The 25,236-nt window shown below is 43.0% G+C and overlaps 1 protein-coding gene across 1 annotated transcript in view; it reads right to left on the bottom strand.

Annotated features, from left to right (window-relative positions):
• The window catches only part of LOC131989947 (E3 ubiquitin-protein ligase Topors-like), a 16,693-nt gene extending 1,152 nt beyond the window's left edge, over positions 1 to 15,541 (bottom strand). Inside the window, exons 1-4 of the mRNA XM_059355329.1 lie at positions 15,290 to 15,541; positions 8,319 to 10,771; positions 8,130 to 8,246; positions 1 to 1,168 (exon numbers count right to left, since the gene is read on the bottom strand). The exon at positions 1 to 1,168 is cut by the window's left edge and continues 1,152 nt beyond it. Coding sequence (XP_059211312.1) covers positions 1 to 1,168; positions 8,130 to 8,246; positions 8,319 to 10,771; positions 15,290 to 15,379 — 3,828 coding nt within the window. The 5' untranslated portion in view covers positions 15,380 to 15,541. The remainder of the gene's footprint in view (positions 1,169 to 8,129; positions 8,247 to 8,318; positions 10,772 to 15,289) is intronic.
• Between the last annotated feature and the right edge of the window lie 9,695 nt (positions 15,542 to 25,236).

The following is a 25,236-nucleotide window of genomic DNA, read 5'->3' as shown; positions in this document are numbered from 1 at the left end:
CGAGTCAGCCAGAGAGTTCACAGGGTGGGAGTCAACGGGCGACGACCCGGGGCCAGAAGAAGAATGTAACTCATAAGAATTAAAAGAATTGAACTCCAGAGGAGTGGAACGGTTTTCACAAGTAGGTTTCAGATTTGTGGAATGTTTTTCGCTGGTTGGTGCGGCTGGGTGGGAGTCAGTGGTTGCTAAGTGACAGGAAGGAGGCGTGTCATTGGATGAAACGATGCTTGGAGTGGCCAGCTCTCCCCTCAGGAAACACCTCTTCAGCTCTGAGGTTGGCAGGATGGTCGGTTTATCTTCTGCAGGGTCTGCGGCGGAGGCGGCAGGGCTAGAGCGGAGGTCAATGTGAGAGTTCAGAGCGCCGGTGGCCTGCAGGTCAGCGGACGGGGCGGGTGACCCGCGAGGACTCCCGGCGTCTTTGTGTTTTAATGGCGGCGGCGTGTTTCTGTTGTGGGACCTCACGGGGCTCGCCTGCTTCAGCAGTGGCGGGACATCCTTACTCGGCTTCAGCCACCTGTGAGGTAGCGGTGGGCGGGCGGCGGAGTGACACGGCGGCAGGTCAGTGTGGTCGAGGAAGTCGTTAGACTGACGCCTCATCTCGGCTAACCAGTCGCCCCGGTCCACCCACGATGCACATGGGTCTCTGAACAGCTTCTTCCTGGCGTCCGGGGGCGAGCGGGGCAGGAAGTCGACAGACTGCTCAGCCTTCGGACCAGCGAGGTCGCTGAGGATCGACGCCAGCAAGCGGCTGTCGGAGGCGGCGGAAGTGTTCTCTCCTGCTTCTCTGTGGTCAAACTTTGTATCGGACGGCCTCATTGGTCCATGGTCGCCATCCGACCCCGTCGGTGAGCCGTTCTCGTCCACGTTCTCCACGTCCACGTCACGGTCGCTGTCCTCACTGTTGTCGATGGCGATGGGGCCCATGGTGTCCGACCGGCCTGCTGGCTCCGTGTCCGACCCATCCGACCCGCGGTCCAGGATGTCGACGGGAAGCTCGCCGATCTCTGCGCTCAGGTTGGCGCCTGCGGCGTGCACCAGTGGGATTGGCGGCAGGTCGGAGAAGTCAACGGTCTGCTGGCTGCTGATTGGGCTGCTGCTGCTGCTGCGACGTGGGATGATGTCATCGTCGTGGCTGCTGTCGCTGTCCAGCGTGATGATGACCGGAGAGCTGAGAAAGACAAATCACATTCAATATACAAATACGTAATATGACATTAAATGTAAACAAAATTTAATTTCCTGTGAAAGTAAATAATTATTTTACCTCTTTATTTATTTACCTTTTTTTTAAATTCAGTTTAATTTATGCTTGTAATAATTTATTTATAATAACTTTATTTTATTTTTACATTGTAAATTACAATTTCAAAGCTTTAAAAACATAAATAAAATTAATAACAAAATACCCCCAGGGATGTCCAAGAGGGGGTGGGGGGGTGAGCATCCCAGTCGGATGGATTTCACGGTACCAGACATACGCAACTGATTATTGACGATGAGCGTAACCCGTTTTCTTGGCAAGATCTACAATTCTACAATGTCATTTAGCAGACGCTTTTATCCAAAGCAACATACTAATGAGTGTTAATACAACACAAGCAAAGATGAAGTCATGAAACATAGCAAGAGTGAGTGCCATGGGTTAAGTTTGACTCCATTAGGACATAAGTGAGAGATACTTGTTATCTGTGTAGATCAATGATAATGATGCCACTGACTCACTCTGCTCTACTCTGAACTCATGTTTGAACAGGCTATGTCCTTTATCTACAAGGCCTGCTCGACCCAACCAATCCCACCCATGGTTGACTGATACCCTTCGATCACAGCGTACCAAGCTCAGAGCTGCTGAAAGAAAATGGCTCAAATCCGAACTTGCCGACGATCTCATAAACTATCAGACACTACTGTCTTCCTTCTCAGGCAGCATCACCGATGCAAAGACTGCTTTTTACAACGACAAAGTCAACAGTGTCACTGACACCCGGAAACTCTTTTCCACCTTCAAATCACTACTCAACCCTCCGCCTCCTCCCCCTCCTACCTGCCTCACCGCGCATCCTTCTTCACAGGCAAAGTTGCAGCAATTAGCAGCCACTTCTCTGACCTCCACCCGACTCCTAATACTGTGACATGTAGAAGTCCTACTACATGTCTTTCTGTATCTCAGCTGGGCGGCACTGAATCAGTTGCTAGCACCACATTTTCTGGCTTTACACCCCTCTCTGAGAGTGAGGTATCCAAACTGTTGACATGTAGCCGCCCTACTACATGCTGGTTGGACCCAATACCAACAAACCTTCTTCAGTACATTAGCCCAACCATCACACCAGCTGTCACACATGTGATTAACGCCTCACTGTCCTCCGGCACTTTTCCCACTGCATTCAAAGCAGCTTGGGTAACACCTCTTCTCAAGAAACCCTCTCTCAACCCTGCTGAAGTCGAGAACTATCGTCCTGTCTCACTTCTTCCATTCTTATCCAGAACTATTGAACGGGCGGTCGCTAATCAACTTTCAGAATTCCTCCTACAGAACAATCTTCATTAATCTGGTTTCAATAGTGGTCACTCAACTGAAACTGCTCTGTTGTCTGTGACAGAAGCCTTAAAAGAAGCAAGAACAGCAGCAAAGTCCTTTATTGTTTGCTTTTATTCTTCCTGTAAGTCGCTTTGGATAAAAGCGTCTGCTAAATCACCAAATGTAAATGTAAATCAAGAGTGAGGGTGTTCAGTAAAGAGTTGGTCTTCAGTCTTCTTAAAGCCAGACGTCTTTTCACAAGATCTGCAAGAACCTGAGAGGTCTGAGGATCCACCAGACCAAGATGGGATGCTCAACGAGGAAGCAAGCAAAGCAATGCACAGAGCCAGTTCTCAGCACCGCCCCTGGTTAAACAGAGGAGGAGCAGGACCTGGAGGCACCCTACAGTGTCCAGAGCCTCCAAGCTCCACTTGCTGCACCATGCAACCCATCAGGTCTTGTGGCCTGCTCAGACAGCAACCTCCAGGTCTGACCAGGGAGGCAAATCAGGAAGTGTCTTAAGCCTGCATTCTACCGAAAATTCCGGCAGGGGGTGCTAAGTTTGCAGAAAGATTTCTGTCCATTCTTTTTTTTTTTTTTTTTTTTTTTTTAAAGATATTTTTTTGGCCATTTTTCAAGGCTTTATTGATAGTGAGACAGATAGAAAGGGGGTGACAGAGGGGAGGACATGCGGCAAAGGGAGCTCAGGTCGGATTCGAACCCGGCTCCGCCGCAGCGAGGACTGTAGCCTCTGCACATGGGGCGCCTGTGTAACCCACTACGCTACTGACCACCCTTCTGTCCATTCTTTTAAATGCAAAATGAGAAAACTTCACTTGATTTATTACCTCGAAAAATTTTTTAGGACAACACAAATTCTTCAAGACAATTTGATGTTAATAGTTCAAATATTGGCCCAGTTTAAAAGAAAATAGAAGATAAAGAATCATATGATTTGGGGCGTAGCTACCTTTGATTGACAGGTGGCTAACAAGGCGAGCAGTCATCATGAGAGAAGCAGAACAATGCGTTTCCGCGGCAACGTGTAAATAAAGTTATATAGGTATAAAAAAGAATGTCTACCGGTTTGGTCTCATAACTTTGACCCTTACACATTATATTTTCAATTAATGACAGTTTATTTGAACGTTTTGTTCATTAAAATGTCTTGTTCCGTGTTTGGTTGGACTAACCAACCAAACAGTGCAAACAGTCAGTGCTCAGTTTTCCGAGGTCAATAACATAAGTTTTGTTTTTACTTTTTGCTAGCCAAAATGAACATCCCTGTTAATGCTAACATGAATTAGCAACAACTTAGCGTAGTGAGTGTCGATCCCTCTCGCTCCTCCACAGTCCAAATATGGTCCGCTCCCCGTAATCGGAAAGAAGATGACGACACAAGATGGCAACGAGTGAAACGCTGAACTCGATGCTTCCAACGGAGTGGGACCCTTGTTTGCCAGGAAGAGGAAATTGACCTCACTGCCACTTACAGCGACAGCAGAAGGGAAGAAGAGCTAGGTCCGAGCAGAGAGCTAATTACACCTTACGAGCCATCGATCGAGTTCAACATCAAAGAGCCCACCCTGGCTGAAGTCAGGGACACCTTCAGAGCTTCAGGGACCAGTGCTGCTCCAGGGCCAAATGGAGTGCCATAAAAGGTATATAAGCAGTGCCCAAGACTCTTTCAGAGGCTGTGGAGACTCATATGGGTAGAATGGCGGAGGCGTAAGGTAGCCAAGCACTAGCAGCATGCGGAAGGTGTTTGGATACCAAAGGAGGAGATTGTTATACTAGTAACATCACACTGTTTCGCATCATCTCTCTAGTCAGCGTGGAAGGCAAAATCTTTTCAAGATTCTTGTAAACCGGATGTTGGAGTAGTTCCTGAGGAATGCCTATATTGACACCTCCGTGCAGGAGAGAGTTCCAAGCATGCCGGGCTGTTTGGAGCACACAGGAGTGGTTACCCAGTTGAATCGGGAGGCAAGGGAAAACCGAGGTGACCCCATACCATGTTCCAGAGAAGATCAACAAACTCATACGGGACTAGTACAGCAGATTCACCTCTGGGGCAGTAACATCAGCATGGCAGCGACTGGAGAAGAGCATCATTATCACTGTTTGTACCATATTAGTGGAGTTGTTCGCCCTATCAATGAACATGCTTGTCAAGGCAACAGAAGTGGAATGAAGGGGCCCCTTGTCAAGATCGGCCAGTCGTCAGCCTCCAATTCGAGCCTTCATATACGATCTGACAGTGACAACAGCATCTGTGACAGGATGTTGCTGGCTTCTCCGAGGAATAGAGAGACTCATCTCTTGGGCAAGGATGTCATTCAAACCACCCGATTCAGATCCCTCATCCTGAGGAAGGGAAAGGTGGAAGACAGGTTTCGCTTCCAAGTGGATGAGGCCCAATCCCATCAGTGTCTGATAAGCCTGTGAGAAGCCTTGGAAAGATGTTCGACAGCACCCTTAGAGATAATATCCAGGCCACTGACAAGGACTTGAAAAACTGGCTAGCAGCAGTGGACAAGCCTGGACTACCAGGGAAGTTCAAGGCATGGATCTATCAGCATGGGATCCTGCCGAGAATCCTGTGGCCACTGCTGATATACGAAGTCCCAATGACTACGGTGGAGGGTTTTGAGCGCAACATCAGCAAGTTTCTTCGGAGGTGGCTGGGCCTGCCGAGGAGCCTAAGCAGCATTGCCCTTTATGGGCATACCAACAAGCTGCAACTTCTATTCACCGGCCTGTCAGAGGAATTTAAGGTAACCAGAGCCAGGAAGGTGCTTTTGTACCGGGACTCAGCTGACACTAGAGTCTCCTCTGCAGGCATCACAGTTAGAACAGGAAGGAAGTGGCAGGCTCAGGAGGCAGTCAAGCATGCAGAAGAGAGGCTGAGGCACAGCATACTGCTAGGCTCTGTGGCAATTGGCCATGCAGGACTAGGCAGCATCAGCCGTGCAGTGGAGGAAGAGGAGTGCCGCAGCAGGACAGTGGCCATGTGCCAGCAAGGAGCTTGGACAAATTGGGAGCATGCATCTACACGGAAGATCACCTGGGGCCTCATGTATCAACGCTGCGTACGCAAAAAAACATTGCGTACGCCGTTTTTTCCGCACACGCCACATGTATGAAAAGTGAACTTGCCGTGAGAATGTGCGGTGGCACCGCAAACTTTTGTTTGGCAGAAACTACTGTCTTTTATGCTCTATTTAAAACGTCTTTCATGTCTAAACTCATACTACACACAACTGACATTATTTTTATAGTTCATAGCTCTCGGAAAATGGAAGGAAAATGCCGTTTTCCACCATCAATAACCCGTTCTAAATATGAGGGTATAGATGTTTTTTTTTCATCTATTATCATATTTTAGACTTCACCTATGTACTGCTGCTGACTTGTGCAATGATAATATGTTGAAGTCTGTATGTTTTGATGTTAAGATTGTATATTTTCTTAAGTCTATATATTCTGCTATTTCCACTATTTTTATATATACCGAATTTCCAATAAAGTACTTGTGATTCTGATTATGGAGCGCACACATTTTTCACAGATAACCTGCCTTAATTACTGTATCAAAGTCCCGATCGCCGACCGTTTCCCCTTTGGTTTAACATGGAGATGTTAACGCTGCAGGTGCACAGCGATCCATGACGCACAGATCCCTCTCACCGGAGAAAAAACGTGTGTGGGAAATCCTGCCAGAATAAGTCAGGTGTGGTGCATATTTGATCCCGTATGTGATGTTTAATTGGGACAACAAGTTAAGTGTGGCTTATAAACTGATGCGTAAAAATGATATTGGCACGCATTACGCACTGGCAGCTCTAACGGCTTTGACCTCGTTCAATAATGGTGGAGTTTAGAAGGAGCGTGTGTGGAGGGACCCTTCTGCCATGGTGCAGGTCTCTGATCCGGCTGCGTTAACAGCCACAGTGACACCTTGTTGCTGATCCCACACCTGAGGCACTAAAAAGCTCATTTTTCCTGCCTCCACACCGGAGATCACCACGTCCACCTCGCGCGCAGTGGCAGTAAGTTGATTTGTCGTTGTTTTGTCCATAATCAGCGGGCATGCCGGCGATTTATAGTCATTTGCATGTCATTTGAGTATTCATTTTGGGGAGGGGCCGGGGCGTGGCTGGTGGCTCGTGCATGTGCGCTCAGTTCCACGCTGGTTGGGATGTATCAAGGAAAGGTGCGCTGAACCTGGCGTAAGCACAGTTTATGTGGAGGTGAGTTTGCATACGTACTTTCCTAGTTTTGGGAGTACGCCATCTTTCAGTATGAAAGCTACGCACTCTTTGATACATGAGGCCCCTGGTCAGAAATCTGGAAGTCGGAACAAGTAAGGCTCAAGTTTCTGATCCTGTCAGTGTATGATGTCCTCCCAAGACCTTCCAACCTGCATAGCTGGGGAATAGCAGAGACACCAGCATGCTTACTGTGTTCAGCATGAGGCTCCTTGGAACACATCTTGAGCTCCTATCCAAAAGCCTTGGGAGAGGGGAGATATACATGGCGCCATGACCAGGTGCTTAGAGCAGTAGCCGAGTAACCATCTGCACAGGGATCCAAAAAAGCAAACAACACCCCCCAGTGAAAAGGCACATCACCTTCATCAAGGCTGGGGAGAGAAACCATAAGCGGGACACAAGGTTGCATCCGGGCTGCTAGCTGCAGCTCGCGACTGGCAGTTTAAGGTGGACCTGGGGAGGCAGCTCAAGTTCCCAGAGCATATTGCAAGGATGTTGCTCAGACCAGATGTGGTGATATTGTCAGACTCCTCAAAGCATGTGGTGCTCCTAGAATTGACAGTCTCTTGGGAAGACCGAATGGAAGAGGCTCATGAGCGGAAGAGGGCCAAATACCTGGAATTGGTAGGGACTTGCAGGGTGAACGGTTTGAGGGCCCACTGCATGCCAATCGAGGTGGGCTGTAGGGGGTTTCCTGGCCAATCTTTGCAAAGAGCACTCAAGTTTCTTGGCATTCATGGGTTGCTAGAGAGAAAGGCCACCAAGAACATCAGCAAAGCAGCAGAAAAAGCTTACTGTGGATCAAGAGAGGGGATCCTTGGTATAGCGCGCTGCTTGGACACAAACTGGGAATGATCACCTGGCTGGGTCGCGGAGGTGAGGGTGTCTGAAAATCAACGACCCAAAACACCCTATGACCCTGGGTTCATCACTGATGATGTGTCCATGCCGCACCTTTCAGGTGTTTCAAATATCTAATATAACATTTTTCTTCATTTGAATTTTTAATTCTGTTTATTTATATTTATTTTTTAGAATATAAGTAAATAAATGGAATTGTATTGGCAGTTAAATAAAAAGGGAATTAATACATCCCTACAATAAATGGCATATTAATATTTATTGTATGATTTATTTACTACTTTTTCTGCCACAAATTCATATTGAATTAAAAAAAAATATTTCTGTGGATTTATTTCTTTTATTTGCAATTTTTTTTTCTGTTTCTTTATTATCTATTTTAATGCTATTCCTGTTTTCTGCTTTCTTCTTCATGGTGTCAATAAGCTGCAGGGCTGAATCTGGAAGTAAACAAATAGTTTGTTGTTGTTTACCTGCTGTGTTGCGTCTTGCGGTGGCGTCTCCGGCGGCGTTTGGCGGCGGGCGGCGCATCGCTGACGGTTCCCTCATAGATGATCTCCACGCTGGGGGAGCGCTCGACGCGGCTGCTCCTGCAGGAGAAACACATCAGAGACTGCCAAACTTTATTTATTAAGAACAACAGGAAAGGGAAGTGACCTCACCTGCTGCTACCTTCCCTCCGCTGCTGCTCTCGTCTCCGCCCCCGTGGCCGCCGCCCATCCTTCTCGCCGCGGCCGCTGCTCGGCCTCCAGGTGGGGTCCTTGTCGTCACTGTCCAGGTGGCGGCTCTTGTACTTCCTCTTCCCGCCGGGTTTCTCACCACCGTGGTGGGCGTGGCCGGGCGAGAGCGTCGGCGGCGTATGCGAGGACGGCCGTGGCGAGGAGCAGAGCGGCGAGGAGGATGTGGACGAGGAAGAGTAGCGAGAGGACGAGGAGACGGAGGAGGTGAGTGGGGACACCTGGGAGCAGTGGAACTCCCAGCTGGAGGCGGGCGGGCTGGGCGATGGCGGCGGCGAGCGTGACTCAGCGCTGGAGCGGAACGGCGAGGGCGAGTGGGATCGGTGACGCATCATGGCGGGGTAGATGGAGCGGTTGGGGTTGTACAGGGTGCCGCTTCTCTCCTGCCCTCTCCGCCTCCTCTTCTTCTTCCTCTTCTCCCTCGCTGCCTCACCGCCGCCTCGCTGCCCATCTCTCCAGCGCTCCGGTGGCCGGTTGGCATCCTCGCTGAGCGTGCAAACGGAGTTCCTCCCCGAACTGCACGACCACGAGTGGGCGTGGTGCACGCCGGGCAGGCCGTCTTTCTCCGGCTCGTCCCTGCAGGCGCCGGACGTGGAGGGAGGGATTGTGGGTAAGTAGGAGAGGGGGGGCGGGGGTGTGGCTACGAGGGGGAGGGGCTTCTCCGTCGGCGCGGCAGCGTCCTCCTTCTTCTCCTCTTCTCCGTCAGTGTCGGAGGAGAGATGCACCAGCTCCGGTGTTCTCTCGGCGATCGGCTTCTTGTAGCCGACAATTAGACACTCATCCTCCTCCTCGCGCTTCTCCGCCCGCGCCTCCGACGCCTCCTGAGGGGCGGGGCTGAGCGGCGGCGAGCTGATCGAACACGGTGGCTCGGCGGTGGAGTAGGAGGGGCCGGGTGTCTCGTCGTCCCACGCTGCCAGACTGAGGCTGCTCCAGGACTGGATGACGTCGCTGTGCGCGGCGCCCGGCCTCGCCGCCGCCCGCTCCTCGTCCTCACCCTCAGAGATGGCAATGACGGAGCTGCTGTCAGACGAGCTGCTCGTCCCGTTCAGCTCCATGGCGGCAGCAGTGGCGGCGGCTGGTGGCTCGTACACGGCCTGCAGGTCGTAGTGCTCCAGGCTGAGCGGCGAGCGGGCGAAGCTGACCAGCTCATGCAGGAAGTGGTCGGTACGCGCCAGCAGGAAGGGGCGGAGCTCTTCTTCTATGGTGGGCGTGTCCTCCAGTCCGTGGCGAGCGAGCCGAGCCATGATGATGCGCTGGACGATGTCGACCAGCGAACCATGGGCACCGTACAGCACCGTGAGCTCCCGTCGCAGCCAGGGGCGGAGCCTGTTCAGGTGGGTGGGATTCCGGCGGAAGCTCTCCGCCGTGATGTCGCGCTGTGTCTGCCCCGCGGCAAGGCCGGCTACGCCGCGGACCCGTATGGTGCTCCGGTAGAGAGCGCGACGGAAGGCAACTGTCTCTCTCTCCCGCAGCCAGCGCACAGCGCCGCCCTCCCGCTGCAGCCGCTGCCTCACCACCAGACGAGTCATCAGCCGGCGTGACGCCCGGTCATTTGGGGCCATAGGAGCCACAGCACCTGAGAGTCCCGTCAGACCCTCAAATATCACACCACGCTCCGCGAGGTCCTCCCCGCCCCTCACACCCTGCTCATCCACGTCCTCACCCTCCTCGCTGTCCTCGGCAACGACTGGCGAGGAGGCAGGGTGGTGCGGGACCGGCGGGAGAGCGAGCGGCGGCGAGTCGAGGTACCACTCCCAGATGCCCGAACGCCTCCCCGCCCCTCCCCGCTCCCTCCGCCGGCGCCGTGTGACTGCCTCACCGCCGTCTGCCCCACGGTGCCTCCTGAGCATCAGCCTCATCTGGTGGTCGCTCCTCGCCGCAGAGGCCATGGCCGCCACCATGGCCACAGTAGCGGCCACGCTGCTGTTAGCGGGAGGCGGCCGCAGTGTATACTCCTTGAAGTCGTCCTCAGCGCGCACCGAGTGCAGGATGGAGGCGAACGGCTGCTTGCAGAGCGGACACTCCGCCTTGTTGTGCGACCACTCCTGGATGCACGGGAAACAGAAGCGGTGCAGGCAGCGGTCCAGGTATGCCAGGTTGTTAAAGCGGTCCAGGCAGATTGGGCACTTTGAGTCCGGCGACGCTTCCTCCGCCGCCATCACCCGCGCTGAGGTGGTGGCTGAGGAGGAGGGGGCGGGGGAAGAGGCGGCGGCGGCGGTCGAGGTGTTGTTGGTGTTTTTCCTCCTGCTGCTGCGCCCACTGCTCTCCCTGCCCCTCACCGCCTCCTCCTCCTCCTCGTCCTCTGGCTGACCACCTCCTGCTGCGGCCGCCGTGTCACGCCGACGCACCCGCAGTTTCATCCTTGTGGGCGCCATCACCTGGAAACACAGCGAGAGAGAGAGAGTTTTACAGTCACACAGCTGTAGAATGGTGCAGCTGCAGCTCAGGACATGATCAGAAGGTTGGCGGTTCGATCCCTGAGAAGTAGGCCTGTCACAATAACACATTTTTTAGGACAATATATTTTCCCAGAAACTATCACGTAACAATAGTATCATTGTGTAAATTGACCTTCAGGCTCTGTTAACAAAAAATTGCACTGAGATAACCCTTATGTATTATATTATTTTATTATTAAAATAACAAACATCTGGAATGGTTAATGGGAAATATAGGGTGTTTTGGCAATTTGTGCTGCCTGTCAAAAATTTACAGCTTTACTTTAAACACAACACAAAAAAAAAACACGAAAAGTCATGCATGTAAACGACAATATATTGAGTCCAGAAAAAACTATCGTGTCCATTTTTTAAATACTGAATGATAAGTTAGGTGGACTTGGTCCTCTGCAGCAGGTGGACCAGGGGCCTCATGTATCAATGCTGCGTACACACAAAAACATTGCGTACGCCGTTTTTCCCGCACACGCCATATGTATGAAAACTACTGTCTTTTATGCTCTATTTAAAAAGTGTTTCATATCTAAACTCAAACTACACTAACTGACTTTCTGTTTACAGTTCATAGCTCTTGGACAATGGGGTAAAATGCCTTTTTCCACCCTCAAAAACCCATTCTAAATATGAGGGGATAGAGGATTTTTATCATCTATTATTATATGTTAGATTTCACTTGCATATTGCTGCATACTTGTACAATAATAGAATGTTGAAGTCTGTATTTTTTAAGTCTGCCTATTTTCTAAGATTGTCTTAAGTCTATATATTTTTGCTATTTCCGCTATACCGAATTTCCCTCCAGGGATCAATAAAGTATTTTCTGATTCTGATTGATATGGAGCGCAATATCAACAAACCTCAACAAATCCCTCCCAGATATCCTGCCTTAATCACTGCGTCAAAGTCCCGCCAATCGTTTCCCCTTTGGTTTATTTTTTTGGAGATGTTAACGCTGCAGGTGCACAGCGATCCATGACGCACAGATCCCTCTCCCCGGAGAAAAAAAACGTGTGTTGGAAATCCTTTGAGAAGAAATCAGGTGTGGTGCACATTTGATACCGTAGGTGATGATTAATTGGGACAACAAGGAAAAGGCAAAGTGTGGCTTGTAAACTGATGCATAAAACTGATAGTGTCATGCATTAGGCAAAGGCTCCCCAGTTGGTCCTAGAGGATCTAGACGGTAGAGTTGAGAGGAAACGTGTGTTGAGGGACCCTTCTGCCATGGTGCAGGTCTCTGATCCAGTTAACAGCCACAGTGACACCTTGTTGCTGATCCCAGAGCTAAAGCAACAAAAAGCTAATTTTCCTGCCTCCACCTCATCACCACATCCACTTTGCGTGCAGTGGCAGCACGATAATATGCCATTGTTTTTAGATAATCAGCGCACATGCAGACGATTTGCATGTCATCTGCGTATTCATTTATGGGAGGAGCTGCGGCGTGGTTGGTGGCTCATGTATGTGCGCTCAGTTCCATGCCGGTTGGGATGTATGAAGGAAATGTGCGTAGAACCTGGCGTAGGAACAGTTTGACACATGTGGAGGTGAGTTTGCGTACGTACTTTTCTAGTTTTGGGAGTACGCCGTCTTTCAGTATGAAAGCTACGCACTCTTTGATACGTGAGGCCCAAGGTCCTTTGCAGCAGGTGGTGTCCAAACGCCTATATGCGAGCCAAAACCTGAGGACACACCTGGATTCTTGTCTCTCTATAACGTGTTTTCTCTGTGTGATCAGACTCGGTTTACTTTTCTTCAGAATAATTATTTGCTTCTGTTTTGGTTAATGAGCGCACAGAATACTAATAAATACATATTTTTCATTAACAGTGCCTGACTGTAGACCATGTGGATCAAGTCGTGGCGGCTGGACTCGGTCGGTCCCCTTCAGAGGTCAGAGCTCAGCCTAGGGGTGTGCCGAATCGTTCACGATTAGGGATGACGCCCATCGATCGGCAACTGATCGGATCAGCCTGATATGATAAAAAAAACTATCGATCGAAATCATCAGGTGTGCCATGGAAGATTATCCAATTTCACCTGATTGGTACTCTAAGTGAGTGGCGTGAAGTAAGAGACAGAACAATTAAATGCTCTTCCAACGGAGAGCAGAGTATCAACGAATCTCGCAAATTCACGCGTAATCAAGTGATATAACCGGAAGAGAATCAACATCTCATAATGACTGGAGACAAATCCAGCGACTCTGTCTTAACGAGCGCTAACGAGGTCGGCCGGCTGACCTCGTTAGCAGCAGTTAGCTACAGTTAGCTCTGTAGCAGTACAGTGTGTATGTGCTGCTGCTGCAGGAGGTGTTCACTTAGCGATCTCTGTTTGTTTACAACAAGCACCGGAGTGAGCGGTGTCAGTGGGGTGAAAACAAGAGTAAAATATAAATATTAATATCGTCCCATGTGATCGATTGGTTCTGATCGGTAATCGGATCGGTGAGGCTTTAGGTGATCGGTATCGGACCCAAAAAACCTGATCGGACCATCTCTATTCACGATTATACCGGTATATTTTTTATGGGTAAAAAAATGCAAATCACGATATTGGCAACAACTACTTCTTGACGTAGTGGTTTCCCATTTATTACTTTGACTGCGGCGGCTCCAGAGCCTGGTGCTGCACTAACGTCACATTTCAAGTTACTGTAAGTATATCTACACTATTCATAATATAAAGTTATTTTGCGTTGTGTTGCCGTTGCTAAGCAGAGTGTCAAAAATAGATGCGTTAAATAAAACATACTGGAACCTTTATTCTCCTTTACAATTGTTCATTGAAATACACAATCATTAAGTTCAGTGTATATGATGGAATAGTGGCATTAGAATGTGTGAGAGACGTCAAATTTGGGCTTTTATGAAAAATAATTCTCCAGGGGGGGCATGCCCCCAGTAGGGCTTGGCGATATATCGATATAAAAAATATATTGATATATATAGGTTTAAATGCGATATGGAAATGCACCATATCGCATATATCGATAGTTTAATTTTTTTCTTTATTTATATATAAATGCTGTCCTTACTAGGGTTTGCCATATTTAGTTATTTTTAAATGTTTGTCATTTTTTTGTCATATAAATATTTTTATTTCAGAAAAAGATTGTCCTATATTATTTCATAGGCTACTTTTATTTAAGATATTTTTTTATTTTCCTGGGAGGGTATTCAGGAGGGGTGAGTAAAGGGAAGTGAATACTACTTAATCTATTACTGTCTTTGACTTGTTTCTTGCCCTTCTCTTTTGATAATAAAAATAATTAATCACAAAAGAAAAGATATTTTTTATTTAAATGTGCACTTTATCGAGCTTTGATTTAAAAAAAAAGGTACTCCTGTTGTTATACAGTATTTATGTTGGCTTAAATAAACGATTTCAATAAAACTACTTGTGACATGTCATATTTGGCTATGATTTTGAACATTTGCTCTCATGTTTCAATAAAAATATCGGGATATATATGTATCATGATATTCAGCCTAAATATATCGGGATATAACTTTTGGTCAATATCGCCCAGCCCTAGCCCCCGGACCCCCTAGATGGTTATTTTCAATTATTTGCTGATACTCAAGAGACAAAAGTATTTTTTTTTTGTATTTGGAAACTTGGATTTGCACTTTTAAATTAAAATTTAAGTACATTTTAGACTGATGATTGATTTGTTTTTTTATTTATACAGACTAAAAAAAACATGAAATTTGTTGGTAATCTTTAAGTGTCATATTGCCCAGCTCTAGGTCAGCCCATCTGCTCCTCCACCATAATAAATAATATAATTTTATAATATTATTATTATTATATTATTTTATAAATAATATAATATTTGAATTATTATGAAAACAAAGAGTTTTATGAAGACGATTTCGCTAAAAAGGCGGATAAAAGTTGATAATAAGTGATATTGAAGTGTGTGTTCCCTCCTGTGAGCCTCACTGTGACTGTGGATCGTTGATACCGGGCTGGTACCGTGAACCGAGCCGGTACCGGCAGAATACCGGTGTTCTGACCGCATGTCACTGGCTCTGCTGCAGCTAAACAAGCTAACAGGAGGCTAGGCTAGTTAGCATCCTCTGTATCCAAACTCTTTGATTCGGTTATTAAGTAATTGTTTTTATTATTATTACAGTTTCACTCTTGACGGGGTTCGGTTCTTCTGAATCAGACACATACAACCAGCCGGTACCACAGAACCGGACTGGTACCGCTGGTCGGTACCGGGCTAACATGCTAACACTGTTAGCAGCGAACTAACCGACAGCTCAGATGTTCTAACCCCATCATTAGTTGATCAGACAGAGAGTTGTACCGAGAGGAGCACCGGGACGAGCCGGCTGTGGCTCGGTAGAACCCGGAGCCTGTGGACCACGAGAACCGGTTCTTTCGGTCCGTTAGTCTGTTAGCATGCTCGCTGCTAGCTCGTACCTGAGCAGAAGACTCCCCCGGCCGCTCCGGCAGCTTCTCCTCCGGGCCTTTCCTCCTCCTCCGGGCAGAACTCCGCACCGTGAGCGGCATCAACCGTCTGGGGGGTCGCCAGAGATTCCGCTATGATCCGATCAGACCCGAACTCCCGTTAGAACCGGACTCATCTGAAGAACAGGAGAACCGGAGATAACACAGCTGGACGGGAGGGATGCCGCGGTGCATGACGGGAAGACTCCGATTCAACCAGAGATCCTAAAACAGGAGATGACCCACTACAACACAACACAACACAACACAACACAACACAACACAACACAACACAACACAACACAACACAACACAACACCAGAGACTGTAAATAAAACACCAGAGACTGTAAACAATACACCACAGACTGTCAATAAAACACCAGAGACTGTTAATAAAACACCAGAGACTGTAAATAATACACCAGAGACTGTAAACAATACACCAGACTGTAAACAAAACACAAGAGACTGTGAAAAAACACCAGAGACTGTAAATAAAACACCAGAGACTGTAGATAAAACACCAGAGACTGTAAATAATACACCAGAGACTGTAAACAATACACCAGAGACTGTAAATAAAAATACAGAGACTGTTAATAAAACACCAGAGACTGTAAATAATACACCAGAGACTGTAAACAATACACCAGACTGTAAATAAAACACCAGAGACTGTTAATAAAACACCAGAGACTGTAAATAATACACCAGAGACTGTAAACAATGCATCGGACTGTGAATAAAACACCACATACTGTAAAAATACACCAGAGACTGTAAATAAAACACCAGAGACTGTTAATAAAACACCAGAGACTGTAAATAATACACCAGAGACTGTAAACAATACACCAGACTGTAAATAAAACACCAGAGACTGTAAAAATACACCAGAGACTGTAAACAATACATCAGACTGTAAATAAAACACCAGATACTGTAAAAATACACCAGAGACTGTAAATAAAACACCAGAGACTGTAAAAATACACCAGAGACTGTAAATAATACACCAGAGACTGTAGATAAAACACCAGAGACTGTAGATAAAACACCAGAGACTGTAAAAATACACCAGAGACTGTAAATAAAAAAACAGAGACTGTTAATAAAACACCAGAGACTGTAAATAATACACCAGAGACTGTAAACAATACACCAGACTGTAACTAAAACACCAGAGACTGTTAATAAAACACCAGAGACTGTAAATAATACACCAGAGACTGTAAACAATACACCAGACTGTAAATAAAACACCAGAGACTGTAAAAATACACCAGAGACTGTAAATAAAACACCAGAGACTGTTAATAAAACACCAGAGACTGTAAATAATACACCAGAGACTGTAAAAATACACCAGAGACTGTAAACAATCCACCAGACTGTAAATAAAACACCAGAGACTGTAAATAATACACCAGAGACTGTAAACAATACACCAGAGACTGTAAAAATACACGAGAGACTGTAAACAATACATCAGACTGTAAATAAAACACCAGATACTGTAAAAATACACCAGAGACTGTAAATAAAACACCAGAGATTGTTAATAAAACACCAGAGACTGTAAACAATACACCAGACTGTAAATAAAACACCAGAGACTGTAGATAAAACACCAGAGACTGTAAAAATACACCAGAGACTGTAAACAATACATCAGACTGTAAATAAAACACCAGATACTGTAAAAATACACCAGAGACTGTAAATAAAACACCAGAGACTGTAAAAATACACCAGAGACTATAAACAATACACCAGACTGTAAATAAAAAAACAGAGACTGTTAATAAAACACCAGAGACTGTAAATAATACACCAGAGACTGTAAACAATACACCAGACTGTAAATAAAACACCAGAGACTGTATATAAAACACCAGAGACTGTTAATAAAACACCAGAGACTGTAAACAATACACCAGACTGTAAATAAAACACCAGAGACTGTAAAAATACACCAGAGACTGTAAATAAAACACCAGGGACTGTTAATAAAACACCAGAGAATGTAAATAATACACCAGAGACTGTAAAAATACACCAGAGAATAAACAATCCACCAGACTGTAAATAAAACACCAGACACTGTAAAAATACACCAGAGACTGTAAATAAAACACCAGAGACTGTAAAAATACACCAGAGACTATAAACAATACACCAGACTGTAAATAAAAAAACAGAGACTGTTAATAAAACACCAGAGACTGTAAATAATACACCAGAGACTGTAAACAATACACCATACTGTAAATAAAACACCAGAGACTGTATATAAAACACCAGAGACTGTTAATAAAACACCAGAGACTGTAAACAATACACCAGACTGTAAATAAAACACCAGAGACTGTTAATAAAACACCAGGGACTGTAAAAATACACCAGAGAATAAACAATCCACCAGACTGTAAATAAAACACCATAGACTGTAAATAATACACCAGAGACTGTAAAAATACACCAGAGACTGTAAATAAAACACCAGAGACTGTAAAAATACACCAGAGACTGTAAATAAAACACCAGAGACTGTTAATAAAACACCAGAGACTGTAAACAATCCACCAGACTGTAAATAAAACACCAGAGACTGTTAATAAAACACCAGGGACTGTAAAAATACACCAGAGAATAAACAATCCACCAGACTGTAAATAAAACACCATAGACTGTAAATAATACACCAGAGACTGTAAAAATACACCAGAGACTGTAAATAAAACACCAGAGACTGTAAAAATACACCAGAGACTGTAAATAAAACACCAGAGACTGTAAACAATACACCAGAGACTGTAAACAATACACCAGAGACTGTAAAAATACACGAGAGACTGTAAACAATACATCAGACTGTAAATAAAACACCAGATACTGTAAAAATACACCAGAGACTGTAAATAAAACACCAGAGATTGTTAATAAAACACCAGAGACTGTAAACAATACACCAGACTGTAAATAAAACACCAGAGACTGTAGATAAAACACCAGAGACTGTAAAAATACACCAGAGACTGTAAACAATACATCAGACTGTAAATAAAACACCAGATACTGTAAAAATACACCAGAGACTGTAAATAAAACACCAGAGACTGTAAAAATACACCAGAGACTATAAACAATACACCAGACTGTAAATAAAAAAACAGAGACTGTTAATAAAACACCAGAGACTGTAAATAATACACCAGAGACTGTAAACAATACACCAGACTGTAAATAAAACACCAGAGACTGTATATAAAACACCAGAGACTGTTAATAAAACACCAGAGACTGTAAACAATACACCAGACTGTAAATAAAACACCAGAGACTGTAAAAATACACCAGAGACTGTAAATAAAACACCAGGGACTGTTAATAAAACACCAGAGAATGTAAATAATACACCAGAGACTGTAAAAATACACCAGAGAATAAACAATCCACCAGACTGTAAATAAAACACCAGACACTGTAAAAATACACCAGAGACTGTAAATAAAACACCAGAGACTGTAAAAATACACCAGAGACTATAAACAATACACCAGACTGTAAATAAAAAAACAGAGACTGTTAATAAAACACCAGAGACTGTAAATAATACACCAGAGACTGTAAACAATACACCATACTGTAAATAAAACACCAGAGACTGTATATAAAACACCAGAGACTGTTAATAAAACACCAGAGACTGTAAACAATACACCAGACTGTAAATAAAACACCAGAGACTGTAAAAATACACCAGAGACTGTAAATAAAACACCAGAGACTGTTAATAAAACACCAGAGACTGTAAACAATCCACCAGACTGTAAATAAAACACCAGAGACTGTTAATAAAACACCAGGGACTGTAAAAATACACCAGAGAATAAACAATCCACCAGACTGTAAATAAAACACCATAGACTGTAAATAATACACCAGAGACTGTAAAAATACACCAGAGACTGTAAATAAAACACCAGAGACTGTTAATAAAACACCAGAGACTGTAAATAATACACCAGAGACTGTAAAAATACACCAGAGAATAAACAATCCACCAGACTGTAAATAAAACACCATAGACTGTAAATAATACACCAGAGACTGTAAAAATACACCAGAGACTGTAAATAAAACACCAGAGACTGTTAATAAAACACCAGAGACTGTAAATAATACACCAGAGACTGTAAAAATACACCAGAGAATAAACAATCCACCAGACTGTAAATAAAACACCATAGACTGTAAATAATACACCAGAGACTGTAAAAATACACCAGAGACTGTAAACAATACATCAGACTGTAAATAAAACACCAGATACTGTAAAAATACAACAGAGACTATAAACAATACACCAGACTGTAAATAAAAAAACAGAGACTGTTAATAAAACACCAGAGACTGTAAATAATACACCAGAGACTGTAAACAATACACCAGACTGTAAATAAAACACCAGAGACTGTATATAAAACACCAGAGACCGTTAATAAAACACCAGAGACTGTAAACAATACACCAGACTGTAAATAAAACACCAGAGACTGTAAAAATACACCAGAGACTGTAAATAAAACACCAGAGACTGTAAAAATACACCAGAGACTGTAAATAAAACACCAGAGCCTGTAAAAATACACCAGAGACTGTAAACAATACACCAGACTGTGAATAAAACACCAGAGACTGTTAATAAAAAAAACCGGAGACTGTAAACAATACACCATAGACTGTAAACAATACACCAGACTGTAAACAATACACCAGAGACTGTAAAAATACACGAGCGACTGTAAACAATACATCAGACTGTAAATAAAACACCAGATACTGTAAAAAAAATACACCAGAGACTGTAAATAAAACACCAGAGACTGTTAATAAATCACCAGAGACTGTAAACAATCCACCAGACTGTAAATAAAACACCAGAGACTGTAAAAATACACCAGAGACTGTAAATAAAACACCAGAGACTGTTAATAAAACACCAGAGACTGTAAATAATACACCAGAGACTGTAAAAATACACCAGAGAATAAACAATCCACCAGACTGTAAATAAAACACCATAGACTGTAAATAATACACCAGAGACTGTAAAAATACACCAGAGACTGTAAACAATACATCAGACTGTAAATAAAACACCAGATACTGTAAAAATACACCAGAGACTGTAAATAAAACACCAGAGCCTGTAAAAATACACCAGAGACTGTAAATAATACACCAGAGACTGTAAACAATACACCAGACTGTGAATAAAACACCAGAGACTGTTAAAAAAAAACCAGAGACTGTAAACAATACACCATAGACTGTAAACAATACACCAGACTGTAAACAATACACCAGAGACTGTAAAAATACACAAGAGACTGTAAACAATACATCAGACTGTAAATAAAACACCAGATACTGTAAAAAAAATACACCAGAGACTGTAAATAAAAAAACAGAGACTGTTAATAAAACACCAGAGACTGTAAATAATACACCAGAGACTGTAAACAATACACCAGACTGTAACTAAAACACCAGAGACTGTTAATAAAACACCAGAGACTGTAAATAATACACCAGAGACTGTAAACAATACACCAGACTGTAAATAAAACACCAGAGACTGTAAAAATACACCAGAGACTGGTAAATAAAACACCAGAGACTGTTAATAAAACACCAGAGACTGTAAATAATACACCAGAGACTGTAAAAAATACACCATACTGTAAATAAAACACCAGAGACTGTATATAAAACACCAGAGACTGTTAATAAAACACCAGAGACTGTAAACAATACACCAGACTGTAAATAAAACACCAGAGACTGTAAAAATACACCAGAGACTGTAAATAAAACACCAGACTGTTAATAAAACACCAGAGACTGTAAACAATCACCAGACTGTAAATAAAACACCAGAGACTGTTAATAAAACACCAGGGACTGTAAAAATACACCAGAGAATAAACAATCCACAGACTGTAAATAAAAACACCATAGACTGTAAATAATACACCAGAGACTGTTAATAAAACACCAGAGACTGTAAATAATACACCAGAGACTGTAAACAATACACCAGACTGTAAATAAAACACCAGAGACTGTAAAAATACACCAGAGACTGTAAATAAAACACCAGAGACTGTTAATAAAACACCAGAGACTGTAAATAATACACCAGAGACTGTAAAAAATACCAGAGAATAAACAATACACCAGACTGTAAATAAAACACCATAGACTGTAAATAAAACACCAGATACTGTAAAAATACACCATAGACTGTAAATAAAACACCATAGACTGTAAAAAATACACCAGACTGTAAAACAATACACCAGAGACTGTAAAAATACACGAGAGACTGTAAACAATACATCAGACTGTAAATAAAACACCAGATACTGTAAAAAAAATACACCAGAGACTGTAAATAAAAAAACAGAGACTGTTAATAAAACACCAGAGACTGTAAATAATACACCAGAGACTGTAAACAATACACCAGACTGTAACTAAAACACCAGAGACTGTAAATAATACACCAGAGACTGTAAACAATACACCAGACTGTAAATAAAACACCAGAGACTGTAAAAATACACCAGAGACTGTAAATAAAACACCAGAGACTGTTAATAAAACACCAGAGACTGTAAATAATACACCAGAGACTGTAAAAAATACACCAGAGAATAAACAATACACCAGACTGTAAATAAAACACCATAGACTGTAAATAAAACACCAGATACTGTAAAAATACACCATAGACTGTAAATAAAACACCAGAGCCTGTAAAAATACACCAGAGACTGTAAATAATACACCAGAGACTGTAAACAATACACCAGACTGTGAATAAAACACCAGAGACTGTTAATAAAAAACCAGAGACTGTAAACAATACACCATAGACTGTAAACAATACACCAGAGACTGTAAAAATACACGAGAGACTGTAAACAATACATCAGACTGTAAATAAAACACCAGATACTGTAAAAAAATACACCAGAGACTGTAAATAAAAAAAGAGAGACTGTTAATAAAACACCAGAGACTGTAAATAATACACCAGAGACTGTAAACAATACACCAGACTGTAACTAAAACACCAGAGACTGTTAATAAAACACCAGAGACTGTAAATAATACACCAGAGACTGTAAACAATACACCAGACTGTAAATAAAACACCAGAGACTGTAAAAATACACCAGAGACTGTAAATAAAACACCAGAGACTGTCAATAAAACACCAGAGACTGTAAATAATACACCAGAGACTGTAAAAAATACACCAGAGAATAAACAATACACCAGACTGTAAATAAAACACCATAGACTGTAAATAATACACCAGAGACTGTAAAAATACACCAGAGACTGTAAACAATACATCAGACTGTAAATAAAAAACCAGATACTGTAAAAATACACCAGAGACTGTAAATAAAACACCAGAGCCTGTAAAAATACACCAGAGACTGTAAATAATACACCAGAGACTGTAAACAATACACCAGACTGTGAATAAAACACCAGAGACTGTTAATAAAAAACCAGAGACTGTAAACAATACACCATAGACTGTAAACAATACACCAGACTGTAAACAATACACCAGAGACTGTAAAAATACACGAGAGACTGTAAACAATACATCAGACTGTAAATAAAACACCAGATACTGTAAATAAAACACCAGAGGACTGTTAATAAAACACCAGAGACCGTAAACAATCCACCAGACTGTAAATAAAACACCAGAGACTGTAAAAATACACCAGAGACTGTAAATAAAACACCAGAGACTGTTAATAAAACACCAGAGAATGTAAATAATACACCAGAGACTGTAAAAATACACCAGAGAATAAACAATCCACCAGACTGTAAATAAAACACCAGAGACTGTAAATAATACACCGGAGACTGTAAAAAATACACCAGAGACTGTAAACAATACACCAGACTGTGAATAAAACACCAGAGACTGTTAATAAAAAACCAGAGACTGTAAACAATACACCATAGACTGTAAACAATACACCAGACTGTAAACAATACACCAGAGACTGTAAAAATACACGAGAGACTGTAAACAATACATCAGACTGTAAATAAAACACCAGATACTGTAAAAAAATACACCAGAGAATGTAAATAAAAAAACAGAGACTGTTAATAAAACACCAGAGACTGTAAACAATACACCAGACTGTAAATAAAACACCAGAGACTGTAGATAAAACACCAGAGACTGTAAAAATACACCAGAGACTGTTAATAAAACACGAGAGACTGTAAACAATACACCAGAGACTGTAAAAATACACGAGAGACTGTAAACAATACATCAGACTGTAAATAAAACACCAGATACTGTAAAAATACACCAGAGACTGTAAACAATACACCAGACTGTAAACAAAACACCAGAGACTGTTAATAAAGCACCAGAGACTGTAAATAATACACGAGGGACTGTAAACAATACACCAGAGACTGTAAAAATACACGAGAGACTGTAAACAATACATCAGACTGTAAATAAAACACCAGATACTGTAAAAATACACCAGAGACTGTAAATAAAACACCAGAGATTGTTAATAAAACACCAGAGACTGTAAACAATACACCAGACTGTAAATAAAACACCAGAGACTATAGATAAAAGACCAGAGACTGTAAAAATACACCAGAGACTGTTAATAAAACACCAGAGACTGTAAATAATTCACCAGAGACTGTAAACAATACACCAGAGACTGTAAACAATACATCAGACTGTAAATAAAACACCAGATACTGTAAAAAAAAAAACACACCAGAGACTGTAAAAATACACCAGAGACTGTAAATAAAAAAACAGTGACTGTTAATAAAACACCAGATACTGTAAAAATACACCAGAGACTGTAAATAAAACACCAGAGACTGTAAAAATACACCAGAGACTATAAACAATACACCAGACTGTAAATAAAAAAACAGAGACTGTTAATAAAACACCAGAGACTGTAAATAATACACCAGAGACTGTAAACAATACACCAGACTGTAAATAAAACACCAGAGACTGTATATAAAACACCAGAGACTGTTAATAAAACACCAGAGAATGTAAATAATACACCAGAGACTGTAAAAATACACCAGAGAATAAACAATCCACCAGACTGTAAATAAAACACCAGACACTGTAAAAATACACCAGAGACTGTAAATAAAACACCAGAGACTGTAAAAATACACCAGAGACTATAAACAATACACCAGACTGTAAATAAAAAAACAGAGACTGTTAATAAAACACCAGAGACTGTAAATAATACACCAGAGACTGTAAACAATACACCATACTGTAAATAAAACACCAGAGACTGTATATAAAACACCAGAGACTGTTAATAAAACACCAGAGACTGTAAACAATACACCAGACTGTAAATAAAACACCAGAGACTGTAAAAATACACCAGAGACTGTAAATAAAACACCAGAGACTGTTAATAAAACACCAGAGACTGTAAACAATCCACCAGACTGTAAATAAAACACCAGAGACTGTTAATAAAACACCAGAGACTGTAAATAATACACCAGAGACTGTTAATAAAACACCAGAGACTGTAAATAATACACCAGGGACTGTAAAAATACACCAGAGAATAAACAATCCACCAGACTGTAAATAAAACACCATAGACTGTAAATAATACACCAGAGACTGTAAAAATACACCAGAGACTGTAAATAAAACACCAGAGACTGTTAATAAAACACCAGAGACTGTAAATAATACACCAGAGACTGTAAAAATACACCAGAGAATAAACAATCCACCAGACTGTAAATAAAACACCATAGACTGTAAAT

The sequence above is a fragment of the Centropristis striata genome, chromosome 17 (assembly GCF_030273125.1).
Source record: "Centropristis striata isolate RG_2023a ecotype Rhode Island chromosome 17, C.striata_1.0, whole genome shotgun sequence".
Lineage (NCBI taxonomy): Eukaryota > Metazoa > Chordata > Actinopteri > Perciformes > Serranidae > Centropristis > Centropristis striata.
Note: the sequence above shows the minus strand (reverse complement) of the source record. Positions and strands in the feature narration are given on the sequence as shown.